This window comes from Bos indicus, chromosome 13, assembly GCF_029378745.1.
Source record: "Bos indicus isolate NIAB-ARS_2022 breed Sahiwal x Tharparkar chromosome 13, NIAB-ARS_B.indTharparkar_mat_pri_1.0, whole genome shotgun sequence".
In the NCBI taxonomy this organism is placed as follows: Eukaryota; Metazoa; Chordata; class Mammalia; order Artiodactyla; family Bovidae; genus Bos; species Bos indicus.
Window position 1 is genome coordinate 67561288 of NC_091772.1, and position 23781 is coordinate 67585068.

Sequence of the window (23781 nt, forward strand, 5' to 3'; positions counted from 1 at the left end):
TTCTCTACCGTCTGAGTCACCATGTTTCCTTCTAACATACCTGCAGAGAAGTGCACAAATCATAAATGAACGACCTGATGAATGAACAAAATGAACACGCCTGAGTAGCGAACTCCTTGGTCAAGAAGTCGAGCAGTCAGCTAACCCCGAGTTTCTTTCCTTGACCGAAGGCAAAGTTATCACGTGGACGTGGGGAGGAGTCAAAGGTGAAAGAAGGTGACAGAAGGCAAATGGGGCGTGGCTAGGCGGAAAGGCGGAGCCCCGCGGAGCTCAGCTTAGTTCGGGAGGCAAGGAACGGACTGGGACCGATGGCTTTACGCATTCGGGGCGGGGTTTACTGGCCCGAGTCCCGGCTAGCGCGAAGGGTAGTAACAGGTCGAAAGCTGGGAGCAAGGTTAAAGGGTGGGCGTGGCCTAGCGATCCCCGAAGGAAGCCTGGGCTACTGACGGCGAGTTTGGTGAGAACTCGGTTGGGATTAAAGGGCAAGAACACCGGAGACTTCGAGGCAGCCGCGGTTCTTTGCGAAGGCGGAGCGCACGCTGCGTCGGGGGCGGAGTCTCGCGCCGTGGTTGACGCCGCGGCGAGGGGCGGAGCCAGCAGCGCTCCAACATGGCGGCGGCCACTGCTGCAGGCCTGGGTACGAACGTGTTTCTGTTCCGCGATGCTCGCGCCGCGCCAGATCCGGTGCTGGAGGCCGGCCCGGTGGCACACGGGTCACTCCCGGTGCCACTGGTGCTGGACAATGGGTCGTTCCAGGCCCGCGCAGGCTGGGCGTGCCCCGGACCGGACCCGGGCCCCGAGCCCCGGCTGCAGTTCCGCGCTGTGTGCGCCCGCGGGCGGGGTGGGGCTCGGGGCGGGGCGGGCCCGCAGGTGGGGAACGCGCTGGGCAGCCTGGAGCCGCTGCGCTGGATGCTGCGATCGCCCTTCGACCGCAACGTGCCGGTGAACCTGGAGCTTCAAGAGTTGCTGCTTGACTACAGCTTCCAGCATCTGGGTGTCTCCTCACAGGTGACAGGCGAGGTGGGGTTAGGATTGAGGAGAGGGGTGTGGTCGTGTCCCGTGTCACTCCGCTCTCCGAGAGATGATAGTCGCTCCAGTTGTCATTTAGTCTTTCGGTCAGTCTATCAAATATTAAACGCCTAACGTAGGCAAGTCCTGTGCTAGGCGGTTGGGATATGGCAGTGAACAAAATAACGCCCTTTTCTCTTGGAGCATCTGTTTGGGTTTGTTTGTTAGTGCATTTATTTATTAACAGATATGTGTTGAGCACCCACTCTCAATGGGGACTTTTCTGGGTGTTTGAAATATGTCCGGGAACATAACACGAAATCTCCTGTGCTTATGGAGCTAGTATGGAAAGACGTTCTAGTATGCAAAGGAAGATAATAAACAGTAGAATTAAGCAGTAGATTCTACGGCATGATAGACGGAGGAGAGGAGAGGGTTACAGCTTTTCAGTAAGATGGGTAGGGAGAGGACTCAGGGTTACGGTGGTGTATTGAGCAAGGACTAAAGCAGACGATTGAGGGAGCAAGCCTTGTGAATATCGGAATGAATAATAATCCGGAGAGACAGAACAGCCAGTGAAAAGGCCCTGAGGCAAGAGTTTGCCCTAATCCTAATTGAGGACAGTCAGAGTGAGGGGAGGGTAGTAAGTGGAAGGTCTTACTTATAAGGTCTTCCCTGGTGGCTCAGACAGTAAAGCATCTGCCTGCAATGAGGGAGACCTGGGTTCGATCCCTAGGTCAGGAAGATCCCCTGGAGAAGGCAGTGGCAACCCACTCCAGTACTCTTGCCTGGAAAATTCCATGGATGGAGGAGCCTGGTGTGCTACAGTCCATGGGGTTGCAAAGAGTTGGACACGACTGAGCAACTTCACTTCAATAAGTAGAAGCCAGAGAGGTCACACACTTTGTAGGCTTTTATTATGAGTGGAATAGTGAGTCATTGCAGGGTGTTGAACGAGAGAGGGATGTGACTTTTGTTTCAGACGGATCACTGTAGCTGCTATATGGAAAATGAACTGGCCTGAGTCATAGGGTAGAAATAGGGAAATCAGTTAGGAGGCTGTTGCAGTTCTGAGGTGAGGGATGATGGTAACTTAGTTGAGGAAGGAATGGCGGATGTGATAAGAAGCAGTTGGATTCTGGAGCTGTTTTGTAGAGCCAGATGATTGGCTCACAATTTGGATGGGGCTTGACTTCAGTTGACAATGCAGCCATGAAAGTAAAAGATGCTTGCTCCTTGGAAGAAAAGCTATGACCAGCCTAGACAGCATATGAAAAAGCAAAGACATTACTTTGCCGACAAAGGTCCGTCTAGTCAAAGCTATGGTTTTCCATCAGTCATGTTTGGATGTGAGAGTTGGACTATAAAGAAAGCACTGAAGAATTGATACTTTTGAACTGTGGTGTTGGGGAAGACTCTCGAGAGTCCTTTGGACTGCAAGGAGATCAAACCAGTCAATCTTAAAGGAAATCAGTCCTGAATATTCATTGGAAGGACTGATGTTGAAGCTGAAACTCCAATACTTTGGCCACCTGATGCGAAGAACTCACTCATGGAAAAGACCCTGATGCTGGAAAAAATTGAAGGCAGGAGGAGAAGGGGACAACAGATGAGGAGATGATTGGATAGCATCACTGACTCAATGGACATGAGTTTGAGCAAGCTCTGGGAGTTGGTGATGGACAGGAAAGCCTGGCATGCTGCAGTCCATGTGGTTGCAAAGAGTTGGACACGACTGAGTAACTGGACTGAACTGAACTGACTTAAGTTACTATGAGCATTGGTGGCTCAGATGGTAAAGAATCTGCCTGCAATGCAGGAGACCCGGGTTCGCTCCCTGGGAAGATTCCCTGGAGAAGGAAATGGCAACCCACTCCAGTATTCTTGCCTGGAAAATCCCATGGACAGAGGAGCCTATTGGGCTTCAGTCCGTGGTGTCGCAAAGAGTCCGACACGACTGACCCTACTTCATGTTTTCCAAAGAAACTTCCAGGGAAGAGGGGTGTTTCTCAATTGCTTCTGATCAGGTGTTTTGATTGGAGACCAAAAGCCAATTCAGCCCTTGCAATAAGGATTTTTGTTTCTTTTTATGCTTTGAAAAGTGTATCCTCTTAGCACCTAACAATTTGCTCTTTTCTTTCAAAGTAGGGCTGTGTTGATCATCCCATAGTTTTGACAGAAGCCGTGTGCACCCCACTGTATTCACGACAGATGATGTCTGAGCTTCTATTTGAGTGCTACGGGATTCCTAAGGTTGCCTACGGGATAGACAGCCTCTTCAGCTTCTACCACAATAACCCAAAGAACATGATTTCCAGCGGGCTCATCATTTCATCTGGATATCAGTGTACACATATTTTACCCATCTTAGAAGGGAGGTGAGTTGTACTTATGGCATTTGAGTGCTGTTTTGAGAAGCATTCAGGAAACTTTTATTGGGCACCTACTGTAAAGGTGGAGTGGAAAGAGCAAGTACAGGACCATGAACTGACCTCTGGGCTTAACTCTGACCTCCCTCACTGTGTGAGTATAGATATGTCACTTCACCATCTGTCCTTGTGACCTCCTGGCTTGAGTTGGGGTTGATGGTCTCTGAGGTCCAAATCTGTAATTCTGTAATTGTATGATTCTGAAAGTGAAACTCACTAATAGTGAAACTCACTATTCTTAGAGTGAAATAGCTTAACACAAGTATCTGTAGGTAGTAGGCACTCAATAAAAATGTTCTGAGTAAATTATTTAAATAAATTTAATTTATACTGTTGTGTTCTGGAGTCACTTTTTTTTATTAAGTGCTATTTTGCTTTTTTATTTAAAGCTCTTTAATGACAATTATTTAGACCTTTCTTTTCAAGTATGGTACATAATAGATATGTAGTAGATTGTTTTTCCAAGTTGTATAAAAGTTGAGGGTAGTTTCTGTCATGTTTAAAATGTGTTCTTATTTTATAGTTGGGCTTTTATTGTCTGATGAAGAGACTGGGCCAGGGGGTTTCCCTGATAGTTCAGTTGGTAAAGAATTCTTCTGCAATGCAGGAGACCCTGGTTCCTTTGCTGGGTTGGGAAGATCTCCTGGAGAAGGGATAGGCTACCCACTCCAGCATTCTTGGGCTTCCCTTGTGGCTCAGCTGGTAAGAATCCGCCTGGCATGTGGGAGACCTGGGTTCAATCCCTGGGTTGGGAAGATCTCCTGGGGAAGGGAAAGGCTACCTACTCCAGTATTCTGGCCTGGGTATACGCCATGGGGTTGCAAAGAGTTGGACCAAACTGAGCAACTTTCACTTTCACTTCAAAGAGACTAGGCCAGGAAGGGAAGGATAAATATGGAATTGGGGATTATCAGAGACACACCAATATACATAAAACAGATAAACTACAGGGACCTATTGTGTAGGACACGAAATTATATTCAGTATCTTATAATAGCCTACAATGGAAAAGAATCTGAAAAAGTATATATACGTGCTGTGCTTAGTCACTCAGTCATGTCTGACTGTGTCCCCATGGACTGTAGCCCACCAGGCTCCTCTGTCCATGGGGGATTCTCTAGCCAAGAATACTGGAGTGGGTTGCCATGCCCTCCTCCAAGGGATCATCCCAGCCCAGGGATCGAACCCAGGTCTCCCACATTTCAGGCAGATTCTTTGCATCTGAGCCACCAGGGAAGCCCAGTGGAAGCACAATGGAAAAAAATCTGAAAAAGTATACATATGTTATATATAACTGAATCACTTTGCTGTATACCTGAAATATTGTAAATCAGTTGTGCTTCAATTAAAAATTAGAGAGACTAGGCCAGCATCATGCTCTCCTGAGAAGGTTTCTCTTTGTATAGAGTGAGTGTGTAAATAAGGAGAGAAGTTGAAAGCCTGGGTTTGCAGCCCTGCTAAGGATGAGGTACTTAACTTCTTCACTTGGTTTCCTAACAATAGACTTGGGAAAAACTGATTTCTCAGGGTTACCCTGAGAATGAAATGAGATAATGTAGGAGATGGCACTTTGTAAAACAATCTGAATATTTAAGTGAAAATAAAGGGTGATGAATTTATTGAGCCCTGTTGTGGGAATTTCTCTTGAAGTTTGTACAAACATTTATGAAGAAAAAACTAATAGTTATGCATTCCAAAACACTCCTGCTTTACAGAATTTTCTATCTTATGTAACCAGAATATGCAGAAATTAAAAATAATATTGTTATTTTATATTGAGAGAAAATGATTTGACCTGGAAGCTAGGATCAGATTGGAGCATGTCCTGTTCTGTGCTGGCACCTGCTGGTGAGGTGTGATATAGCAGCATCATTTCAGTGCACATCAAGTTCCTAGAGCCCAGCTCCTCTCCTTTTCTCACACTGAGAATTTAGAAAGTTATTCTGGTTCTCCTCCCCTTCACTTCATGTGAGAGGAACCTGGTACTCTAAGGAGATTCCAGTAAGCCAGTGTGTATGTGGTTACTTAATGTGTTTGCATAAGTAGAAGTGGCGTGTCTAAGGGAGGGGTACACTGGAGCTTGTTAAAATGCATATCCCCAGAACTTCACTGGCTGTCAGTGGTTAAGACTCTAAGCTTCCACTGCAGAGGGTTTAGGTTTGATCCCTGGTTGAGGAACTAAGATCCCACATGCCATGTGGCACTGCCAAAAAAGAAAAAGTGCATATCCCTAGGCCCTCCCCGGAGCAGACAGGTCCTGGGGATTGTCACCTTAAACGTTGTCCCCAGTTAATTCCAGGATGTGTGGCCTTGGAACCACAGTTTGAGAAATACATGACAAGTAACATGAGGGTCTGACTTTAGAGAGCATGTTCTTTGCTTTGAACCTGGTTTCCTTCTGAGACTGTTCAGTTCAGTCGTTCAGTCATGTCTGACTCTTTGCGACCCCATGAATCGCAGCACCCCAGGCCTCCCTGTCCATTACCAACTCCCGGAGTTCACTCAAACTCACGTCCATCGAGTCAGTCATCCCCTTCTCCTCCTGCCCCCAATCCCTCCCAGCATCAGAGTCTTTTCCAGTGAGTCAACTCTTTGCATGAGGTGACCAAAATACTGGAGTTTCAGCTTTAGCATCAGTCCTTCCAAAGAACACCCAGGACTGATCTTTAGAATGGACTGGTTGGATCTCCTTGCAGTCCAAGGGACTCTCAAGAGTCTTGTCCAACACCACACCAGAAGTTAAATGTCCATGTGTCTGTCAGGATGTGGTCTAGGAATGCCTGCATTGGGTCAGAGGTTGCACCAAGGCAACTTAAAGTCCCTTCCAACTGTTTCGTTTTCCCCTACCAGTCAGTTTCTTCCTCATTATTAAATTATCATCCCCCCTTGTCCACCTGCTCCATATTTTTTCCTCCACATTGCCAAAGTTTCAGTGCTATTTCCACTTCTCGGTTGTAGGTTAGATGCTAGAAACTGCAAGCGCATCAACCTGGGAGGAAGCCAGGCAGCTGGCTACCTCCAGCGTCTCCTGCAGCTGAAGTATCCTGGGCACCTGGCTGCCATCACTCTCAGCCGCATGGAGGAGATCCTACACGAGCACAGCTACATTGCTGAGGATTACGTGGAAGGTACGAAGAGGACGTCTGCCTGCAGCTTCTGAGTGTTGTCTTTGGGGGTGTTTCTTAAATTGTTCCCAGGATGAGTGTCTTGCTCACTCTTGACAGGCTTTTTTTTGGCCACGAGGTGTGGCGTGCAGGATCTTCCCCCAGCCGGGATGGAACCCATGCCCCCTGCAGTGACAGCGCAGAGTCCTAACCACAGGACTCCCAGGGAGTTCCCTCTTTGCCCACTTTTTTACACTTAATACTTCGTAGTGTCCTCTTCCATTTTTTGGTATTTATTTTCTTCAAAAACTTTTCAGTTGGGTGATAAGTCTCATATGTTCGTTCTTTTTCACAATTCTTGTGGTTATTCTAGTTCCCTTGCCTGTCCATTTAAATGATAGGGTCAGTTTGTCCGTATCTACCAAAAGTTCTGTTGGGATGTGATTGAAAGAACGTTAAATGTGTAGATCAGTTTGTATAAAAAACAGCAACCTTCTAAATATAAATCCAAATGTAATGCTAGATCCAGACTGGGGAGAAGTGACATTTTTTACTATGTTGAGGCTTCTAATCCATGAACATAATGTGTCTTTCCATTTATTTAGGTCTTTGTTCATTTCCTTCATCAGCATTTTATAGTTCTCAGCATATAGATCCTGTACATGTTTTATTAGATTTATGCCTAAATTATTTCTCTCCTTATTTTAAATTTCAGTTTCCAGTTGCTCATTGCTATTGTATAGAAATGCAGTGAATTTTTATGAAATACAGTGAGTTTTTACTCTTTATCAAATCGAAGAATTTCCTCTCTGTTCCACGTTTTGCTGATCATTTTTATCATGATTGGATTTTTGAATTTTGTGAAATGCTTTTTCTGCATCTCATATGATCCTGTGGTGTTTGTGCTTTGGACTATTCATTTAAGAGAGTATAAGGATTGCTTTTCAGATATTGAACTAGCCTTGAACCCTACTTGTTTCTTTGTGTTATTTTTTATATCTTGCTGGATTTAATTTGGTAAATTTTATGAAGTATTTGTGTCAGTATTCATAAGGGATATTGATCTGCAGTTTTCTTCTACTGTCCTTGTCTTGTTTTGGGATCATGGCAATGCTGGTCTTATTAAATGAGCTGAAAAGTGTTTTCTTTTGCTTTCTGGAAAAGATTGAGTAAATAGTTGATTTTTTTTTTTTTTTTTAATGTTTGTTAGAATTCTACAGCAGAACTGTTTGAGCCTGGGGGATTTATTTTTCTGAAGGAATTCATTTTCTTTAATAGGTGTAGGTGTAAGTTTCATCAATTTTATTGATGTCTTCTTTTTATTATTTCTTCCTTTCTAGTTGCTTTAGGTTTACTTTGCCCTTTTTTCCTAGTTTCTTGAGGTAGAAGCTTAGATTTTTATCATAACTTCTTTCTAATATAGGCATTTAAAGCTTGAATTTCCCTCTCAGCAGTCCTTTATCTACATTCCATAGATTTTGATATGGTGTATTTTAATTTTTATTGAGTTCAGATATTTTTAAGTTTCCCTTAAGCCTTTTTTATTTGCAACCATTGATTATTTAGAATATAGGCAAGTGTTGGAGACTTTCTAGTTATTTTTCTGTGCTTTATATCTACTTTAATTCTGTCATAGTCAAAGAACTTCTTTTCCCTGGTATCAGATTTGTGAAGGTTTGGTTTAGGACCCAGGCCTGGTTGGTTTTGGCGAATGTTCCGTGTACAATTGCAAAGAAGGTAGTCCTGCTGTTGTTGGATGAAGTAGTCTGTGATGTCATGGGGGTTCCGCTGGTTGTTGGTTTTGTTCAGTTCTTGTCAACCCAGCTTCATCGTCCATCAAGCTGTACTGATTATTAAGAGTGTTGAAATCTCCAGGGAGAATTGTGAGTTTTCCTATTTCTCCTTTCAGTTCTGTCCGTTTTTGCTTTCAAGTATCTGAAGCGCTCTTGTTAGGTACACATTTAGGATTCTTACATCTTCTTGGCAAATTGATCTTGTACCATTATGTAACGTTCCTTTTTATCCCTTTCAGTTTTCTTTGCTTTGAAGTCTACTTGGACATGAGTACAGGCACTTGAGCTTTCTTTTGATTGGTGCTTGTGTGGTGGTTTTTTTCCTGGCCTTTTAATCTACGTAAAACATTATATTCAAAGCAAGTTTTCTAACAGGTCCTTTCCTTAAAAATCCCTTCTTTCAGTCTCTGTCTTTTAGCTGATAAAACCACTTACAGTGAATTCAGTCCCTCTTGTGTCTGGGTTTAGGCCCCCCGGTTTTTTTGGCGTTCCATTTTAATTTGTCTGCTGTGTTCTTCACCGTATCTCTCTTGTGTAGGTTTTTTGTTTTAGTGGTTGCTCAAGAGATGACAGTTAACTGGCTTCTCACAGTCTTAGGGTCTCCTTTTTGCCACTTCAAGTGGACCCTGGAGATGTTAGCGCTCCAGAGGCCCCTGTGTCCTCCCTCCTTTGTGTCGGACTTGTTTTCTGTGTCACGTCTACATACGTGGGAAGCCCATCAGACATTGTCACAGTTTTTACTTTCAGTTGTCAAACATATTGTAAAGGATTCCGGAGGAGGTTAATAGAGTCCATTCACCGTTTCAGTTGTGTTTCCTTCATTTCTGGTGCTCCAGGTGAGATCCTTTCCGTCTGAAAAGCTTTATTTACCAATTTTCTCAGAGCAGGTGTGTTGGCATCGTGTCCAGTCTTCCTGCTGCATTTTGTCCTTCTGGTGGGTTCAGAAACGGGGGGACCATGCTTCCTCCCTCTTCCCCTGCACCTGGGACCCTGGTCCCACCTTTCTAATCTCAGGGCTAATGGTGTTCCCATCTCCTAACTCCGAAACGCTTCCTTTGAAGAGCTGCAGAAATGGCGGTGCCCTGATTACTATGAGAACAACGTCCACAAGATGCAGCTCCCGTTTTCCAGCAAGCTTCTGGGCAGCACCCTGACCTCCGAGGAGAAGCAGGAGCGGCGGCAGCAGCAGCTGCGGCGCCTGCAGGAGCTCAACGCCCGGCGGCGGGAGGAGAAGCTGCAGTTGGATCAGGAGCGGCTGGACCGACTGCTCTATGTGCAGGTGATGCGGACCCCTGGGTGGGTCCCCGAGTGTTCTTCCTGTAGCTTCTGCCCCAGCTGTGCAACGCATCAGCCATCTCAGTCCCCCCCACCCTGAAGTCCAGGAGGAGTCTAGCGGGATCATCCATGTAGAGATGACGTGTGTGGAGGACATTGTAGCAGCAGGAATTGCTGCAAGAGCTTCGGACTTGGCTTTGTTGATGTATTTTATCCTTATAGTCCCCTTTGTTTGATTTTTAACTTCTTGGCTTAAGTGTGGCACACGTGATGCAGAGCACACAAATCTTAAGGGTCCAGCTCAGTGAGCTTTCACCACTGAAATGCACCGCGTAGCCACATCCAGATCAAGAAATAGAGCACCCAGCAGCCCAGGAGGCTCCCTCCGTCTCCTGTTAGCCCCTCTCCTGCCTTTGGCCCGCCCAGAAGCTCACAGTCTTACATCTGTCCACATAGATGAGTGTTGCCTGCTCAGGTGGTACTGAGATGGTGATGTCTGGGAGCCCAGAGATAGTTAGAGAGGAGGGCTGTGGTGTGAAGCTTCAGGGGGCAGGCTGTGTGGAGGGGCAGGCGCAGGGAGCCCTCTCCCGCCGTTCTTCCTGTCCATCCAGCTTCTGAGCTCCTTCTCTCCATCCTGGGCGTGGTCACCCAGATTTGCATTTCTGAGGGCAGATTATGACTGCTCTGCTTGCAGGAGCTCCTGGAGGACGGCCAGATGGATCAGTTTCACAAGGCCCTGATAGAGCTGAACATGGACTCCCCGGAGGAGCTGCAGTCCTACATCCAGAAGCTCAGTGCTGCAGTGGAGCAGGCGAAGCAGAAGATCCTTCAAGCAGAAGTCAGTCTCGAGGTGGACGTGGTGGACAGCAAGCCAGAGGTACTGGGGCCTCAGAAGGGAGGTCTCGAGGGGTTGTGTAGGATTGCCCTTTCTGAGGACAGAGGAGTGTCCAGGAAAGGCTGATGACAAAGGGGTTGTGACCAGACTTGAGCAGCAAGCAGAACAGAGTGGTGTTTGATGTCTCTGGGGGCACGGATGGGGGCAGGGATGGGACTGACCTTATACCAACTGGAGTGCTGACCCGAGGGGTTTTACCTGGTAGCGCCCTGGCCCCCTGGGAGGGGAAAGTGTGCAAGTAGAAAAGGAAGAACATAACACAGGCTGATTGAGTGGCCCATCTTGAGCGTGAGCCTGCCCCACTGATGGTTCTTGGATCATCATAAATGCCTCAACTTTCTTCTGATCTCGTATTAAATATATTGTGACTACTCTTTGATTCGCCACCTTTCCATCTCGTGTTCCCTAAGGACAGGGATCACACTTCACACATAGTCTGGGAGTTTTTTTATAGGCGCTAATAGACATGCTCAGTAGGAAATATACAAATGAGACCCAGAAGGACACATCAGAGGGTAAATGGCTTGTGATTGTGAATGACACTGTTTTTTGCTTCTTGTGTTTTTCGGTTTCCTATCATGCACATGTTAACTTTTAAGAAATGTTATTTTAAAAACCTTGAAAAGATATTTGCTGGTTGATTTAAAACCAGCCTTTTGTTAGTTACTAAAACTAATTCTTTAATCTTCTCAGTCTCTCCTTTTTGTTTCCCTGCCTGTGGACTGTGAATAAGTATTCATGTGGCTGAAAGGGTGGGCGGGTGGGTGGAGCTGAGACAGGGCCCTGGGTAAATCAAACCCTAGCACTGGGCCTTGTGTGGAAGGGGCTGCCTGCAGGTCACACCTCGGTCCCAGGTCTCTGGTTGGCTCTCCTTCTCTAGATCTGGAAAAAAGTGATAGTAGGTGGATGCATTGTTGCTGGATCTGTCATCTCTAGAGTTCTAAAATAAAGGTACTTGTTCACTGCCTGTGACACTACCAGAGCAGGGTTAGCCAGTTCAGCTATTGACCTTTGTTTTTAAGTCTACTTTAAATTCTAAAGCCTTTACTTTTCGAAAGAAACAGTCCGGTGGAAAATTGCGGTTTGCCGCTGGGTGTGTGTAGTGCGCTGCTCATCGGGGGCCTCAGAGCTGTCCTTGGCTCAGCAGGCAGCCTGCTTTTGCAGGGACTGTCTCCGCTGGAGGCCGGCTCTCACGGTTTCCGCTCTCAGCCTCTCCACCCACCTCTCTGACAGGCTGTAGATCACATGAGGACGGTGACTGGCCGTGAGCATGCATGCTTGACAGAGCAGGTCCTGAGTCAGACTTCCTAGACACAGCATACTGGACCCCTGAGGTCCGGGGTTGAAGGGGCCTTGACCTCCATCTTTGTCTTGCTCAGCATCCTGGATTGGCTTTAGGAGGACCAGCGTGCCTTTTCTGGCTTGCTCCTCCCACTCTCCAGATGTGTGTTTCAGATTTGAGTTGGTTACTGGGATCTGGATCCACACTGTTGTTGTTCAGTTGCTCAGTTGTGACCCACCCTTTGCAGCCCCATGGACGGCAGCACTCCCTGTCCTTTACTCTCTCCCGGCGTTTGCTCACACTCGTGTCCGTTGAGTTGATGGTGCCATCCAACCATCGAATCTGTTCACATTGCCTTTGTTGTTTGTTTATCTGAACTTAGTTTTATCATGCTTATCAACGTGTCCACAGGGTGTCAGCATCTTTATATCAGAGGTGAACCACTAAGCTACATGCACATGGAGGATTTCAGATTTAAAAAGGAAAGAGATCAAATAACTGTGAAGATGTGATTCCCAAGCAGTTGGGGAGCTGGCTTTTCCTTTTCTTTGTTCATTTTCCTGTGTCTGTTATATGCCCTGATTCAGTCACTCTGTTCATTCATTCAGCAGGTACTTACTAAGTCCCTACTTGGTCCTGTAACCTGAGGGTACATATTCAAATCTCTCTGGGCTTGGGGAGATTTTGAATTGTTGGACTTTAAAAGGTTTCCCTACATAGTACAACAGATCTGATGAATCAGTCTGTCCCAAAGCCTTAACGGTCAGTCAGAGAGATTGTTAAAAATTAGATCAAATACAGTAACATTCATGGGCTAAGTTTGGCCACAACACTGGCCAACCAGTTCTACCTTTCAAAAAAGATTTATTGTATTTTCCAACTGTACAGTTCCTTTAGAAGGGAGAGAGCAAATATATGTGGACCACAGTTCATATTGAAATGCCATCTAAATGGTGAAAGTTGCATTGGATTCATACAGCTGAATTTTTAAACTTCCAGTGTATTCTAAAAATCCATTTTTTCTTACAGACCAATCCATTGCATCCCTCACTGCAGGTATTCAGTGAGGATGTTGTAAAGGAGTAGGTTTTGTTAGCATCCTTGTTTTTAATGTTTATTTATTTATTTATTTGGCGGCCCTGGGTCTTAGTTGCAGCACTTAGGGTCTTCACTGCATCACGCAGACTCTCTGGTTGTGGCACACAGCCCCGTGGCATGTAGAGTCCTTTGGGACCAGGGGTCAAACTGTGTCCCCTGCATTGGGAGGTGGATTCTTCACCACTGAACCACCAAGGAAGTCCTGCTAGCATTCTTCACGGAGTACTTAAAAGATGCTCACTTTCCATCGCTGCAGATGGTTGGGAGTGCAGCTCACTAGCACCCTCCTTTGTTGGAAAGCACAGTGGGCCAAAGATAGAAAGATCTCTTACCTGAGGAATCAAGATTGAACTGGTCTGTTTGTTTTTCTGCTGCTCAAGGCTGTTCTGGGTAACCACACTGCATCTTCTCTGATGGGGAACCACACTGCATCTTCTCTGATGGGGAACCACTCTGCATCTTCTCTGACGGGGAACCACACTGCATCTTCTCTGATGGGGAACCACACTGCATCTTCTCTGACGGGCCTTGGAAAACTGTTGTTCTGCTTGGTTCCCAAAGAGCAGTCCATGTATATGTTCCCAGTTGTCACCCAGTACACCTGGGGACCCTGCAAACCCTAAGAGGGAGAGAAGCCAGCCAACTGGTGGAGAAATCAGTTCTCTCTGGGATGCCTGTTGCTGCATTGAAATTACCAGCTTTGTTCTTCTCTATGAATCATGAATCAGGATAAGGAAAATGTGTGTGTGTGTGTGTGTTTTACAATTTTGGTGAAGCTAAGAAATCTTGTTTTTAAGGTGACTGCTTTTGAATATAATTAGATATGAAAGTGAGTAGTTATACTGAAAAAGCCTTTAAAATCCAGACATTTTACAGTCCTCTTTATTCTAGAGAAATCTAAGGGCGTATCCCGGGACTTACCGCTCAGTGCTAGGCATGCTTGCCAGGGACCAGGGCACAGAGGTGACTAAGAGACAACCCTTTCCCTCCTCAGTACTCAGAACCTAGGGCTCTAGAACATACTCAGGACTGTAATATGCTGTGCATGGGGTTCTCCCGTCAGGAATACTGGAGTGGGGTGCCATGCCTGCCTCTAGGGCATCTTCCCGACCCAGGGATCAAATACCTCAGAACCTAGGGCTCTGGAAACATACTCAGGACTGTAATATGCTGTGCATGGGGGTTCTCCCGTCAGGAATACTGGAGTGGGGTGCCATGCCTGCCTCTAGGGCATCTTCCCGACCCAGGGATCAAATACCTCAGAACCTAGGGCTCTGGAAACATACTCAGGACTGTAATATGCTGTGCATGGGGGTTCTCCCGTCAGGAATACTGGAGTGGGGTGCCATGCCTGCCTCTAGGGCATCTTCCCGACCCAGGGATCAAACCCAGGTCTCCCAAATTGTAGGCAGATTCTTTACCGTCTGAGCCACCAGGGAAGCCCAGACTGTGATAACCTTTATCAAATGTGATGCTATTAATAGATGTCTGTGGGAATGTAGATGGAGGTTTGTTTTTTTGTTTGTTTTTAAAAATATTTTATTTATTTCTTTGGCTGTATTGGGTTTTAGTTGCTAGCATACAGGATCTCTAGTTGTGGTTGCAGGGGCTTTGTTGCCCTGCAGCGAATGGGATCTTAGTTCTCTGACCAAGGATGGAAGCCACATCCCCTGAGTTGCAAGGCAGATGCTTAACCACTGGACCACCAGGGAAGTCCTCAGATGGAGTTATGAGAAAGGATTGGGATGTTTGAGCTGGGCCCTGAAAGATTATTTGATTTCAGTAGATATCCGATGAGGAGAGAAGGACATTTTATATGGAAAGAAATATACATGCAGGGAGCAGGGCCCATCCTGCATGGAGAATGTGGGAGACCAAGCCGGAAGGGAAGCTGAGGCCACCTGAAACAGTCTTCATCTGTCAGCCTGGATAGTATCCTTCAGACAGAGCCTTCAGAGTGTGCTGAGCAAGGCATAATCTGACGAGATTTTATTTTAGGAAAATAACTGGTGGCAGTTAGGATGATGGATTTAGGGAGAGGCGAGGCTGGAGGTGGGAAGACAGGATGAAAAGGGGATGGCTTCATTCAGGAGGAGCCAGTGTGACCTGAAGCTTGTCAGAGGCTGCAGGGATGGAGGAGGACACACCTCCAAGGTCGGAGCCAGAGAACTGGCGCCGTTCAGGAGCGACGGGACTGATGACAGAACAGGGGCCTGTGCCAGACCCCTGCCGCACAAGGATCGTCCTGATTAGTTTTCACCATTCCGCAAGCACTGTCTTCATTCCCGTTTTATGAATAAGGAGACTGAGAGTGAGGCGAGGGAAGAAATCTGCCCAAGGTCAACAGCTAGAAGCAGCGCGGCTGAGAGTCAGATCCGAGCAGTTAGAGTCCAGATTCTCTCCAGTCACTGCGGCTGGGGTGAGAGGCAGCGTGGACCGAGCTTAGGGAGGTGACCAGCTGGATTCTGAGCCCCTCATCTCTGGAGTCTGTCTGGGACAGTCCTCTCTGGAGTGGCAGACTTGAGCTGCCCCCTCCAAAGGCTTCAAAGAAGGTGGGAGTTGATGAGACTGGTCTCAGTGGGGAAGTTAGGGGGTAAGAACAAAGCCCATCTCTGGCTTTTTAGTCTTTTAACCTTGTGTTCATGTGTGTTTGGGTTTTTTTTTTAATAGTTTAGAAACTTTTCATCGTTTTTATGTGTGGACATACGTTCAGGACACTGGGTGAGATCCCAGTTCTTTTTGGTGACCATGAGCTCACAGAGCTAAGGCTCGCTGAGTCACAGGTTCTGTCTTATGTTTCTTCTCTTCTCAGACTCCTGACCTGGAGCAGCTCGAGCCATCTCTGGAAGATGTGGAAAACATCAACGATTTCGAGCCCCTGTTTTCGGAGGAGACGCCGGAAGTGGAGAAGCCAGTGGCCACAGTCCAGGTTGGCCTCCTGTAGCCTTGACCTTGCTTATGCTTTGAAGCTTGGCGTGAATGACCAGTCAGGTCTAGTCTGCTTCTTTAGGAATATTTCCCCCTCCAGCTGCAAATCTCAGTTGTATTTTTCTAGAAGGGCGAGTACCAGCACTCAAAACTTACAGAGTCAGGGACTTTTTCCCCTGTGGTGATTGATTGGGGTTCCAGCACTAACTGTGGAACTGTGAGAAAAGGTCTGCTCATTGGGAGAGTCCCAGTAACCAGGGACTTTGAGACCCAAAGAGTAGCTTTTAATGCTTTTATTTAAATTGAAGTGAGTGTCATGATGTTTCATCCTCATCTGGGTTCATGTTTCTGCCATCACCGTGGCAACCAGATAGACGGACGTGAGGCTGAGACACCCGGGAGAAGGCTTTCTTGGCCGTGCAGGGACTGGGTGCTGGGCCAGTTGCTGGCGGAGACTTGGTCTTCCAGTGCCAGCCTTGCTGCTACTGCTCTTCACCAAGTCTCTTTCCTACATCTCAAGGATCATTTCATAGTGGAGATGTATAGCAGTTTATAATCAAGAGGTTAAAGAAGGTAGAAAAATTGAATCATCACATCAAGAGAGTGTGGGGAGAGGTTATTCTGGCACGAACAAAGCTATGATGGAATGAGAAATGCAATTTGAGGAAGCTGGCAATTGGGATGTTTGTTCTTATGGCCTAAAAATATCTTCTAAACCTTGGGTTTTTAAAGCCCGTGTTTAACTTGGCAGCGTACCATCAGCTGTTTGTTGGGACAGAAAGAATTCGAGCTCCAGAAATTATCTTCCAGCCATCTCTCATCGGAGAGGAGCAGGCCGGCATAGCAGAGACCCTCCAGTACATCCTGGACAGGTGAGCCTGGACCTTCTTTTCCTTCTGTTTTCTTGAACCATTCCCTTGAATTTTGCGTTGAACAATGGAGCTGATGGCCGGGCATCTCTTTCATTGACTTGCTGTGCTCAGAAGGTGTTATTTTTCTCTCACCAGGCCTGGCTCAGAGTTAGGGCTGTCTGTTCTTTTCTCAGTGTGTAGGTAGATGCTCAACGTGTATATACTTGAGCTTTAAGAATGTCTTTTAAAAATTTGGGCAATATGTTAATATATGTGCACTGGCTTTTCTAAAAGTCTTCACATCACTGCAGACTGCTGGTTCTAAATCACCCTAAAAACAAGCAGAACTTAGTGTTTTTCCCACCTTGCATTTTATTTTTTAAGAGTTTGCATTTCTGTAACAGCATGCCTCTCCCCAGCCATTTATACAGATATGATTCTGCAGTGTGAGTTTTCCTGATTCACGGGGAACAAGTAGGGAACACGGTCTTGTGGTCCTCTAGTTGCTGTTGGTTCAAACAGAACGGCAACTTAACAACTAGCAAGGAAGAAAAGTGACTGCAGCTACTTTGTCTGAATAACTTAGAGTTTTGTCTCGCAGTGGGTAGAAAAGTGATCAAACGTGTAAGATAAAACTAGTAATAAAAAGCACAGGTGGAGAGGGAGGTCCTCTAAAGGAGAGGCAGGACTTTGGGGGGTGATGGAAATGTTCTGTATCTTGGTTCTGGTGTTGGTTGCTGGGGTTTATAAATTTGTCAGACTTCATCTAAATGGATTTAAAGCAATCCTTAGTAAAGTCAATTTTTTAAAAACATGTATTAGAAAGGCATAATGTTAAGGAAATGGATTGACCATTCAATAAGGTTTTAGCTAGCTGTTTGACATTCATTCTGTAAAGGCAAATGAAAAATGGAAAGTGTTTTTTTTGTTTGTTTTTTAACTTTTTGTGTGGATGTTTTCTGATTTGTACTGAGAGCTCACATTTCCACATCCACATTCTCTTCTAATATTCAAGTAGGAGAGACTATAGCAGCAGAATCGTTTCATCCCCAGGTACCCAAAGGATGTTCAAGAGCTGCTGGTTCAGAACGTTTTTCTCACTGGCGGGAACATGATGTATCCTGGGATGAAGGTCAGAATCGAGAAGGAGCTGCTGGAGATGAGACCCTTTCAGTCTTCTTTTCAGGTACTGATTGTCCATGGAACCAGCTGTTTCGAAAATAGCCTTATTGTTTGTTTTTGTTTTCTAGGTTGCAAAAGTAGTACAGTGTAAGTGAGAAAAATAGTCATTCCATCATCCAGAAACAGCCACTGTTAACACATTCATGGCTTTCCTTCTATTCTTCAGATTTTTAAAGCAAGATGGAAATCATAATTTATGTACTTCTTTGTTTTGTTTTCATTGACAAAGGAAGACCTGCAGGCAGTAAACATTCAGAGAGTACACAAGAGTGTACCTTGAGGGACTTGGCCCGGTGGCTAAGACGCCACGCTGCTAGTTCAGGGGGCCCGAGTTTGATCCCCGGTCAGGGAGCTAGATCCCACATGCCACAACCAAGGATCCCACGTGCTGGAACTAAGATCCAGGGCAGCTAAATTAATTAACTTTTTAAAAATTATCACCAAAATTATGTATTTGCTTTTGGCAGCACTGGGCCTGCGTTGCTGCGCACGGGCTTTCTCTAGTTACGGCGAGTGGGAGCTACTTCCGAGTTGCGGTGCACGGACTTCTCCTCAGAGTGGCTTCTCTTGTTGCAGAGCACGGGCTTTAGACTCACAGGCTTCCGTACTTGTGCCGCATAGCCCCACTTGCTCTGCGGCGTGTGGGATTCATTATTACCCAAAATTATTTTCTTTAAAAAGAGTGTACATTGAGATTAAGGCCTTCTCTTCACCCAGGCCCCGGGCCACAGGCAGAGGGGACTGGCTGAGGAGGTTTTTTCTTTCTTCCACATATTTTCTACACATGGCTTTTGTAACTTGAACTTCTTAACCTGCCAGGAACATTTTCCCATGTCATTATTCATCAGAAATACTTTTAAAAGCAACTGTCTGGTGGGGGTACCCCACAATTTCTTTACCAGATTCCCGATCACCAAGAGAAGTGGTTTGAGTTCCCCTCGTGGCCCAGTCATCTCAGCATGCTGAGATGTCCTGGGCCCCTAGGGGTCTTGGAGTTCAGGGACAGCTTCTTGGAAGTGAGTCTTCTGAGGGAGAGGAGGTGTTTGTCATGTAGAGTGTGTGGAGCGGGGTGGGATGGAGAGAATGTTCCAGACTGAGGACAAGAGGATGAGCAGGAGCAAAGGCTTGGGGGCCAAAATCTTGCTGAGGGGTGTGCAGCTGAGAGTGGCTGTGAAGGGTCGGGGCTGGAGAGGCCGGCAGGGCGCATGGGGTATGGAGCCTGTGTGTCCTGCTGAGGGGCTTGGCTTGGCCTGCCCCGTGCTCTGTGATGTGTTATACATTCAAGGGCTGGTCTCTGGGCCTGGGTTCTGACTCCAGCACCACCATCACTGAGTTTTGCCACACCCCGGTTTTCTCAGCAGTGAGAAGGGGGTCATCTTGGCACCCGTTACCAGCTTTCAGTGTTCAGGGTGAGCCAGGTGCTCAGCCCAGGGCCTGCATGTGATGGACAGACATCAACTGTTGTGTTGAGGGCCCCTGAGAACACACTAGATTCCATGAGTCACTAGAAGGACCCACTGAGATTCCACATATGATCCTGCTTGATATTCCTCACAGTGGGCACTTGCCCGGTGTGAGGAGTGGAGCGAGCGCCTCCCTCGTTCCTTCACTGACACTTCTATACCGGAGCGGCCGGGGCTCTCGTGACCCTGATTTTGTTGATGGTCCTTTCTTGCAGGTCCCTTGCCTTCTCCTCCTCCATCTGTGCTGATTCCTCCTGCCCTTTATTTCAGAAAGTTCCCAAACCTCCATTCCAGCCTGGGACTTCTATGGGAGATGGAGGGAAGAAGGGAGGGTTAGCTGGGTGACTCCAGGAAAAAGGAGCCCGATCTGAGTTGGACAGCGGTCTGCCCTGTGATCAGCTTAAACCTCACTGGGGCACTCCCGGGACTGCTGATCGCAGTCTTGCTCTTGGAATAAGCAGCGGAATCCGAGCCCAGGGCAGCCTCTGTGCTCTCACGTCCTCCAAGGCTCATTTGCCACCATGGCCAGAGCCGCCTTGCATCAGCCTCTGCTTCCCTCACTGGCAGAGGGGCTCAGGTCCAGGTCTTCCAGGTCTCCACCTGACACCTGTGGCCAACAGGACGGGGGCAGGAGGTGGGGCAGCTGGTCCCTTGCCCCCTGCCCAGGGTGGTGTGGATAAAGTAACTGATGACTTCTTACTCGGTGAGGTTGGTCCTGGTGCACTCTGCATGTTCGTGTCCTTCCTTGGAATGTCTGGGGCACTTCAGCTCAGCTCCCTTAGAGGGGTGCAGAGATAGTCCTGCCGCATTTTGGAATCAAAGGGGGCCCTCCTGTGTGTGCATCTCTGTAGCCAGCCTTGCTAAACATTCAGTCCTTAGAAACCAATGGGGGATGCCCTTCCGGTGACTGCTCTGCTCGTCTTCCAGGTTCAGCTGGCCTCAAATCCCGTGCTGGACGCCTGGTACGGAGCTCGCGACTGGGCCTTGGACCACCTGGACAACGAGGACGTCTGGATCACCAGGAAGGACTACGAGGAGAAGGGGGGAGGCTACCTCAGGGAGCACTGTGCCTCCAACGTGTACGTCCCCATCCACCTGCCCAGGCAGGCTGCGCGCTCTGCAGAGGCCCAGGCATCCGGCAAGGGCTCGGGGGCCGGCGGAGGCGGGGCCAGCGAGCAGGCATAGCAGAGGGGCCCCTCCAGGGACCTGGGGCCACATCGGGACAGTGACTCTGCCAGCTGTGTGCGGCCCGAGTCTGCTGGGAACATTTGGCTTCGAGATGGGTTTCTCCAGGGGAGAACAGTTAAGGGCCACTAGGAGTTACCCTTCGGAACTGTGCTCTTTGGGGCGTCTGCAGTGAAGGGACGAGCGGACTTTCGGGGACCTGCCGTGGGTGAGCCACAGGCTTCGCTTCTGCAGCAGTGAATGAGCATGATGGTGGCAGAGCTGTGTAGACTGTGTACACAGGCTTCCTTCTTACTACACTTTAAAGCCTTTTTCATTCTTGTTTTTATTTTTTTTTAATCCTTTTAATTTTATATTGTCCGCGTAGCTAGTTTTCTAAATTGATTCCAAAACCGTGTGAAGGCCCAGCAGGTGGCGCTCTTTCCTCTACACCTAAGAAGATGACACTTAAGGGAACCATCACTCACGAACTCTCCAGGACTGGAAATATTTTCCTCCTCCTGTTATTTCTGCTGAGAAATAAGGAAGAGGGGCCCAAAGAGGGACACGAGATTGTCCAAAGTCAGCTTCCTGAGGACCTGCCCAGTGCCGGCTTCTGAATGGGCAGGTGTGGGGCTAGTGGCCAAGCATCGTTCATACTTCCTTTGCTGGAAACTTTTCTACTGTATGAGGCCTTCGTACAGTTTTAGAAGTTTCTGTCCCTGTGAACTTGCTGGCTGCTTAACTTTGCAGGCCTTCCTGAAGAAAGAAACAGACTGGAAAAGGTTTGTTGTGTTGCCTTTTCAGTATTGCCACAACCTCATCTTTCCTGGGCCTTTGCAGCTTCTTCTTAAGTGGATGGATAACCCCTCTCTTCTCCAGAGATGCTTGGGGAGAATTTTAACTCTCAGACACAACCAGTATTTAAGCCCAGGAGGCCCCTGAGTTTCCTTGCCCCAGAATCCATATGTTTAAATCCTGTGGAGCGTCAGGGCCACCCTTCTGAGGAGGCCTCCTCAGAACCAGTCCGCCCGTACAGTTCACCAGGCTTGGTCACCTGCAGCTCCAGCTCTCCAGGGTTTTGACACTGAAGACCAGGAAGGGGCAGCGGTGGTGGAGGAGGAGGCAGGAGACTCAGGCCAACTCAGGATGCCCCACGGCCTTGCAGGGAGCCACTGGCCGTCCACAGCTGGGCCTGAGGGTGGATGAGAGGGTGAGCGTGAGCTGACAAGGAAGGACAGATGTGAAGGAGGCAGGACTGGCCTCCCTGGAGAGGTTTTCATAATGGCGTTTCCAGGAAGAGGGGTTGGGTGAGCTGCTGGGGTCTTTCTCCACAGTCAGCATTTTAAACGGCCTGAAGAGCAATGGTGAAGTGCAAAGATTGCCCTGGACATCCAGCCTTGCTGAGGAAGGACCCTGACTGGGCAGGTAAGCTGGGACATAGCGTAGTCCAAGAACAAGTGTGAAGCCAGCTCTGTTCGGGGTGCTTGTAGCCCAGAACTGAGGAGGGTTGGGGCTGTGCTGAGGCTGGGCCTTGCGCTCTCCTGCTTTAACTTCATGCTGAGCTTGCCGTGACCTCTTCTCACACCTCTCAGCCCCTCGCACAGACCACCATCAGGGCGCACAGACCACCATCAGGGCGCTCAGCACAATACCTTGAGCTTTTTCTCTGCCCCCAGGTGGCCTCTGAGAGACTGTAACTCAGAAAGTGTTTGCAAGAGCAGGAGGTGGGTTTCATTCAGCTTGAAATATGCACATCCCAGGGCTGGCCCTGGAGGGTGTCGAGGGCTCACAGGGTTTCTAATGAGTGACCAGCTGGTTGGATGACTGACCAAATATGTGAACAAAGACATTTTGAGGATAGCTTGTCTGCTGCATTGGGAGGAACAAATCAGGAGTCTATTCTTCCCCTAAGCCAGGGAGCCCACTACTGAGACATCTTAAGTCTTTCCTCTGATCATACCAGGACTGTTCCTGGAGATAAAGTGGGTATGACTCCAGCTGAATGATCTGAGAGCAGCCTTGAAGAAATAGATTCCCGTAGCCCAGCCTCGGGCTTCTGTCTGCGTTGTGGCGCGGGAAGAGAGCCCGGGGTCGGGAGAGTCCGCCCAAGGTCAGCCTGGCTCTGGGTTTGAGTCAGGGCAGCTCCAAAGGTTGAGTGGCCACCCAGGGTGATCAGGGCCTCTCTCCCTGATAGGGGTGTCCCCCCTTTTTGCCCCCTCTTCCTTCCATGGACATCTTTGGCAATAAACAGTTTTACCAAAGCAACAAAGAAGGTGAAAAGGTAAGGAAATAGAAGTTAAGAGTAAAATAAATGTTTTAAGTATGGGCAGAGAACACCTGACCAAGAAATGAAGATGCTGAACTCATACAATACGCAAAGATTATTTTATGCCTACCTAAGGAATTAAATGGATGAGATGAAATTTATCGTTACAGATCCTTGTGATTAAATCATTTCCAGATATTTAGAAAACGGTAGAACAGAGAATTAAAAAATATAGGCAGGGAGACTGGCGGTTTACTAAATTCGTTTTCCTTTCCTCCTGGGCACACAGCTGCACCACGTTTCCCAGCCTCCCTCACAGTTCTACCTGTAGCCATTTGATTTCTGGCCAGTGGGACACGGACGGAAGAGATGTACAACATCCAGGGCTGCTTCCATAAACCTCCCACGAGAACCTCTCTTTCCCCGTCATCTGGCTGAACAGGGAGCTGTCCAAGGCCCAGGAGGAGCGTGGAACCAGAAGTGGAAGAAGCTGAGTCCTTAAACAACTGGTTGGAGCAGAGACCCTGCAAATCCTTCAGTGTGTAAGAAATAAACTTACTGTTTAAGCCACTGAGAGCTTTTCTGTCTGTTACAGAAGCTAGCATTGTTCTAACTAAAAGTGTAGGTTAAAAATAAAAACCATTACCTTCGTGTTCGTCGGGGATTTAAGGAGGAAAAATTTTTGAAATAATATGAAACAAGGAGAACAGTGTGACAGATAGTTATCCCCTCATTTAGGAAATGAGTGAAAATCACTCAGTCATGTCCAACTCTTTGTGGCCCCATGGACTGTATAATCCATGGCATTCTCCAGGCCAGAATACTGGAGTGGGTAGCCGTGCCCTTCTCCAGGGGCTCTTCCCAACCCAGCAGTTGAACCCAAGTCTTCCACATTGCAGGTGGATTCTTTACCAGCTGAGCCACCACGGAAGCCCAGGAAATGAGAGTAATTCTTTTTATCCTGTGCTGTGCTTAGTCACTCAGTCGTGTCTAACTCATTGTGACCCCATGGACTGTAGCCCACCAGGCTCCTCTGTCCA

General features: G+C 47.6%; 1 protein-coding gene across 5 annotated transcripts; it reads left to right on the forward strand.

Moving 5' to 3' along the window:
* Positions 1–287: 287 nt before the first annotated feature.
* ACTR5 (actin related protein 5) lies at positions 288–23312 on the forward strand. 5 transcript variants are annotated; one of them, XM_070801666.1, is made up of 12 exons: positions 288–1008; positions 3157–3386; positions 6396–6565; positions 9396–9613; positions 10304–10486; positions 15697–15813; positions 16545–16684; positions 17717–17849; positions 20236–21257; positions 21810–21900; positions 22152–22199; positions 23031–23312. In XM_070801666.1, the coding sequence occupies exons 1-9, from the start codon at positions 610–612 to the stop codon at positions 20491–20493; spliced, it is 1848 nt and encodes a 615-aa protein (XP_070657767.1). In that variant the 5' UTR covers positions 288–609; the 3' UTR covers positions 20494–21257; positions 21810–21900; positions 22152–22199; positions 23031–23312. The 5 variants fall into 5 exon arrangements, with proteins under 5 accessions (XP_070657767.1, XP_070657765.1, XP_070657766.1 ...); XM_070801664.1 differs by having other exon boundaries at positions 20236–21900; XM_070801665.1 differs by lacking the exon at positions 22152–22199.
* The last annotated feature ends 469 nt before the right edge of the window (positions 23313–23781 follow it).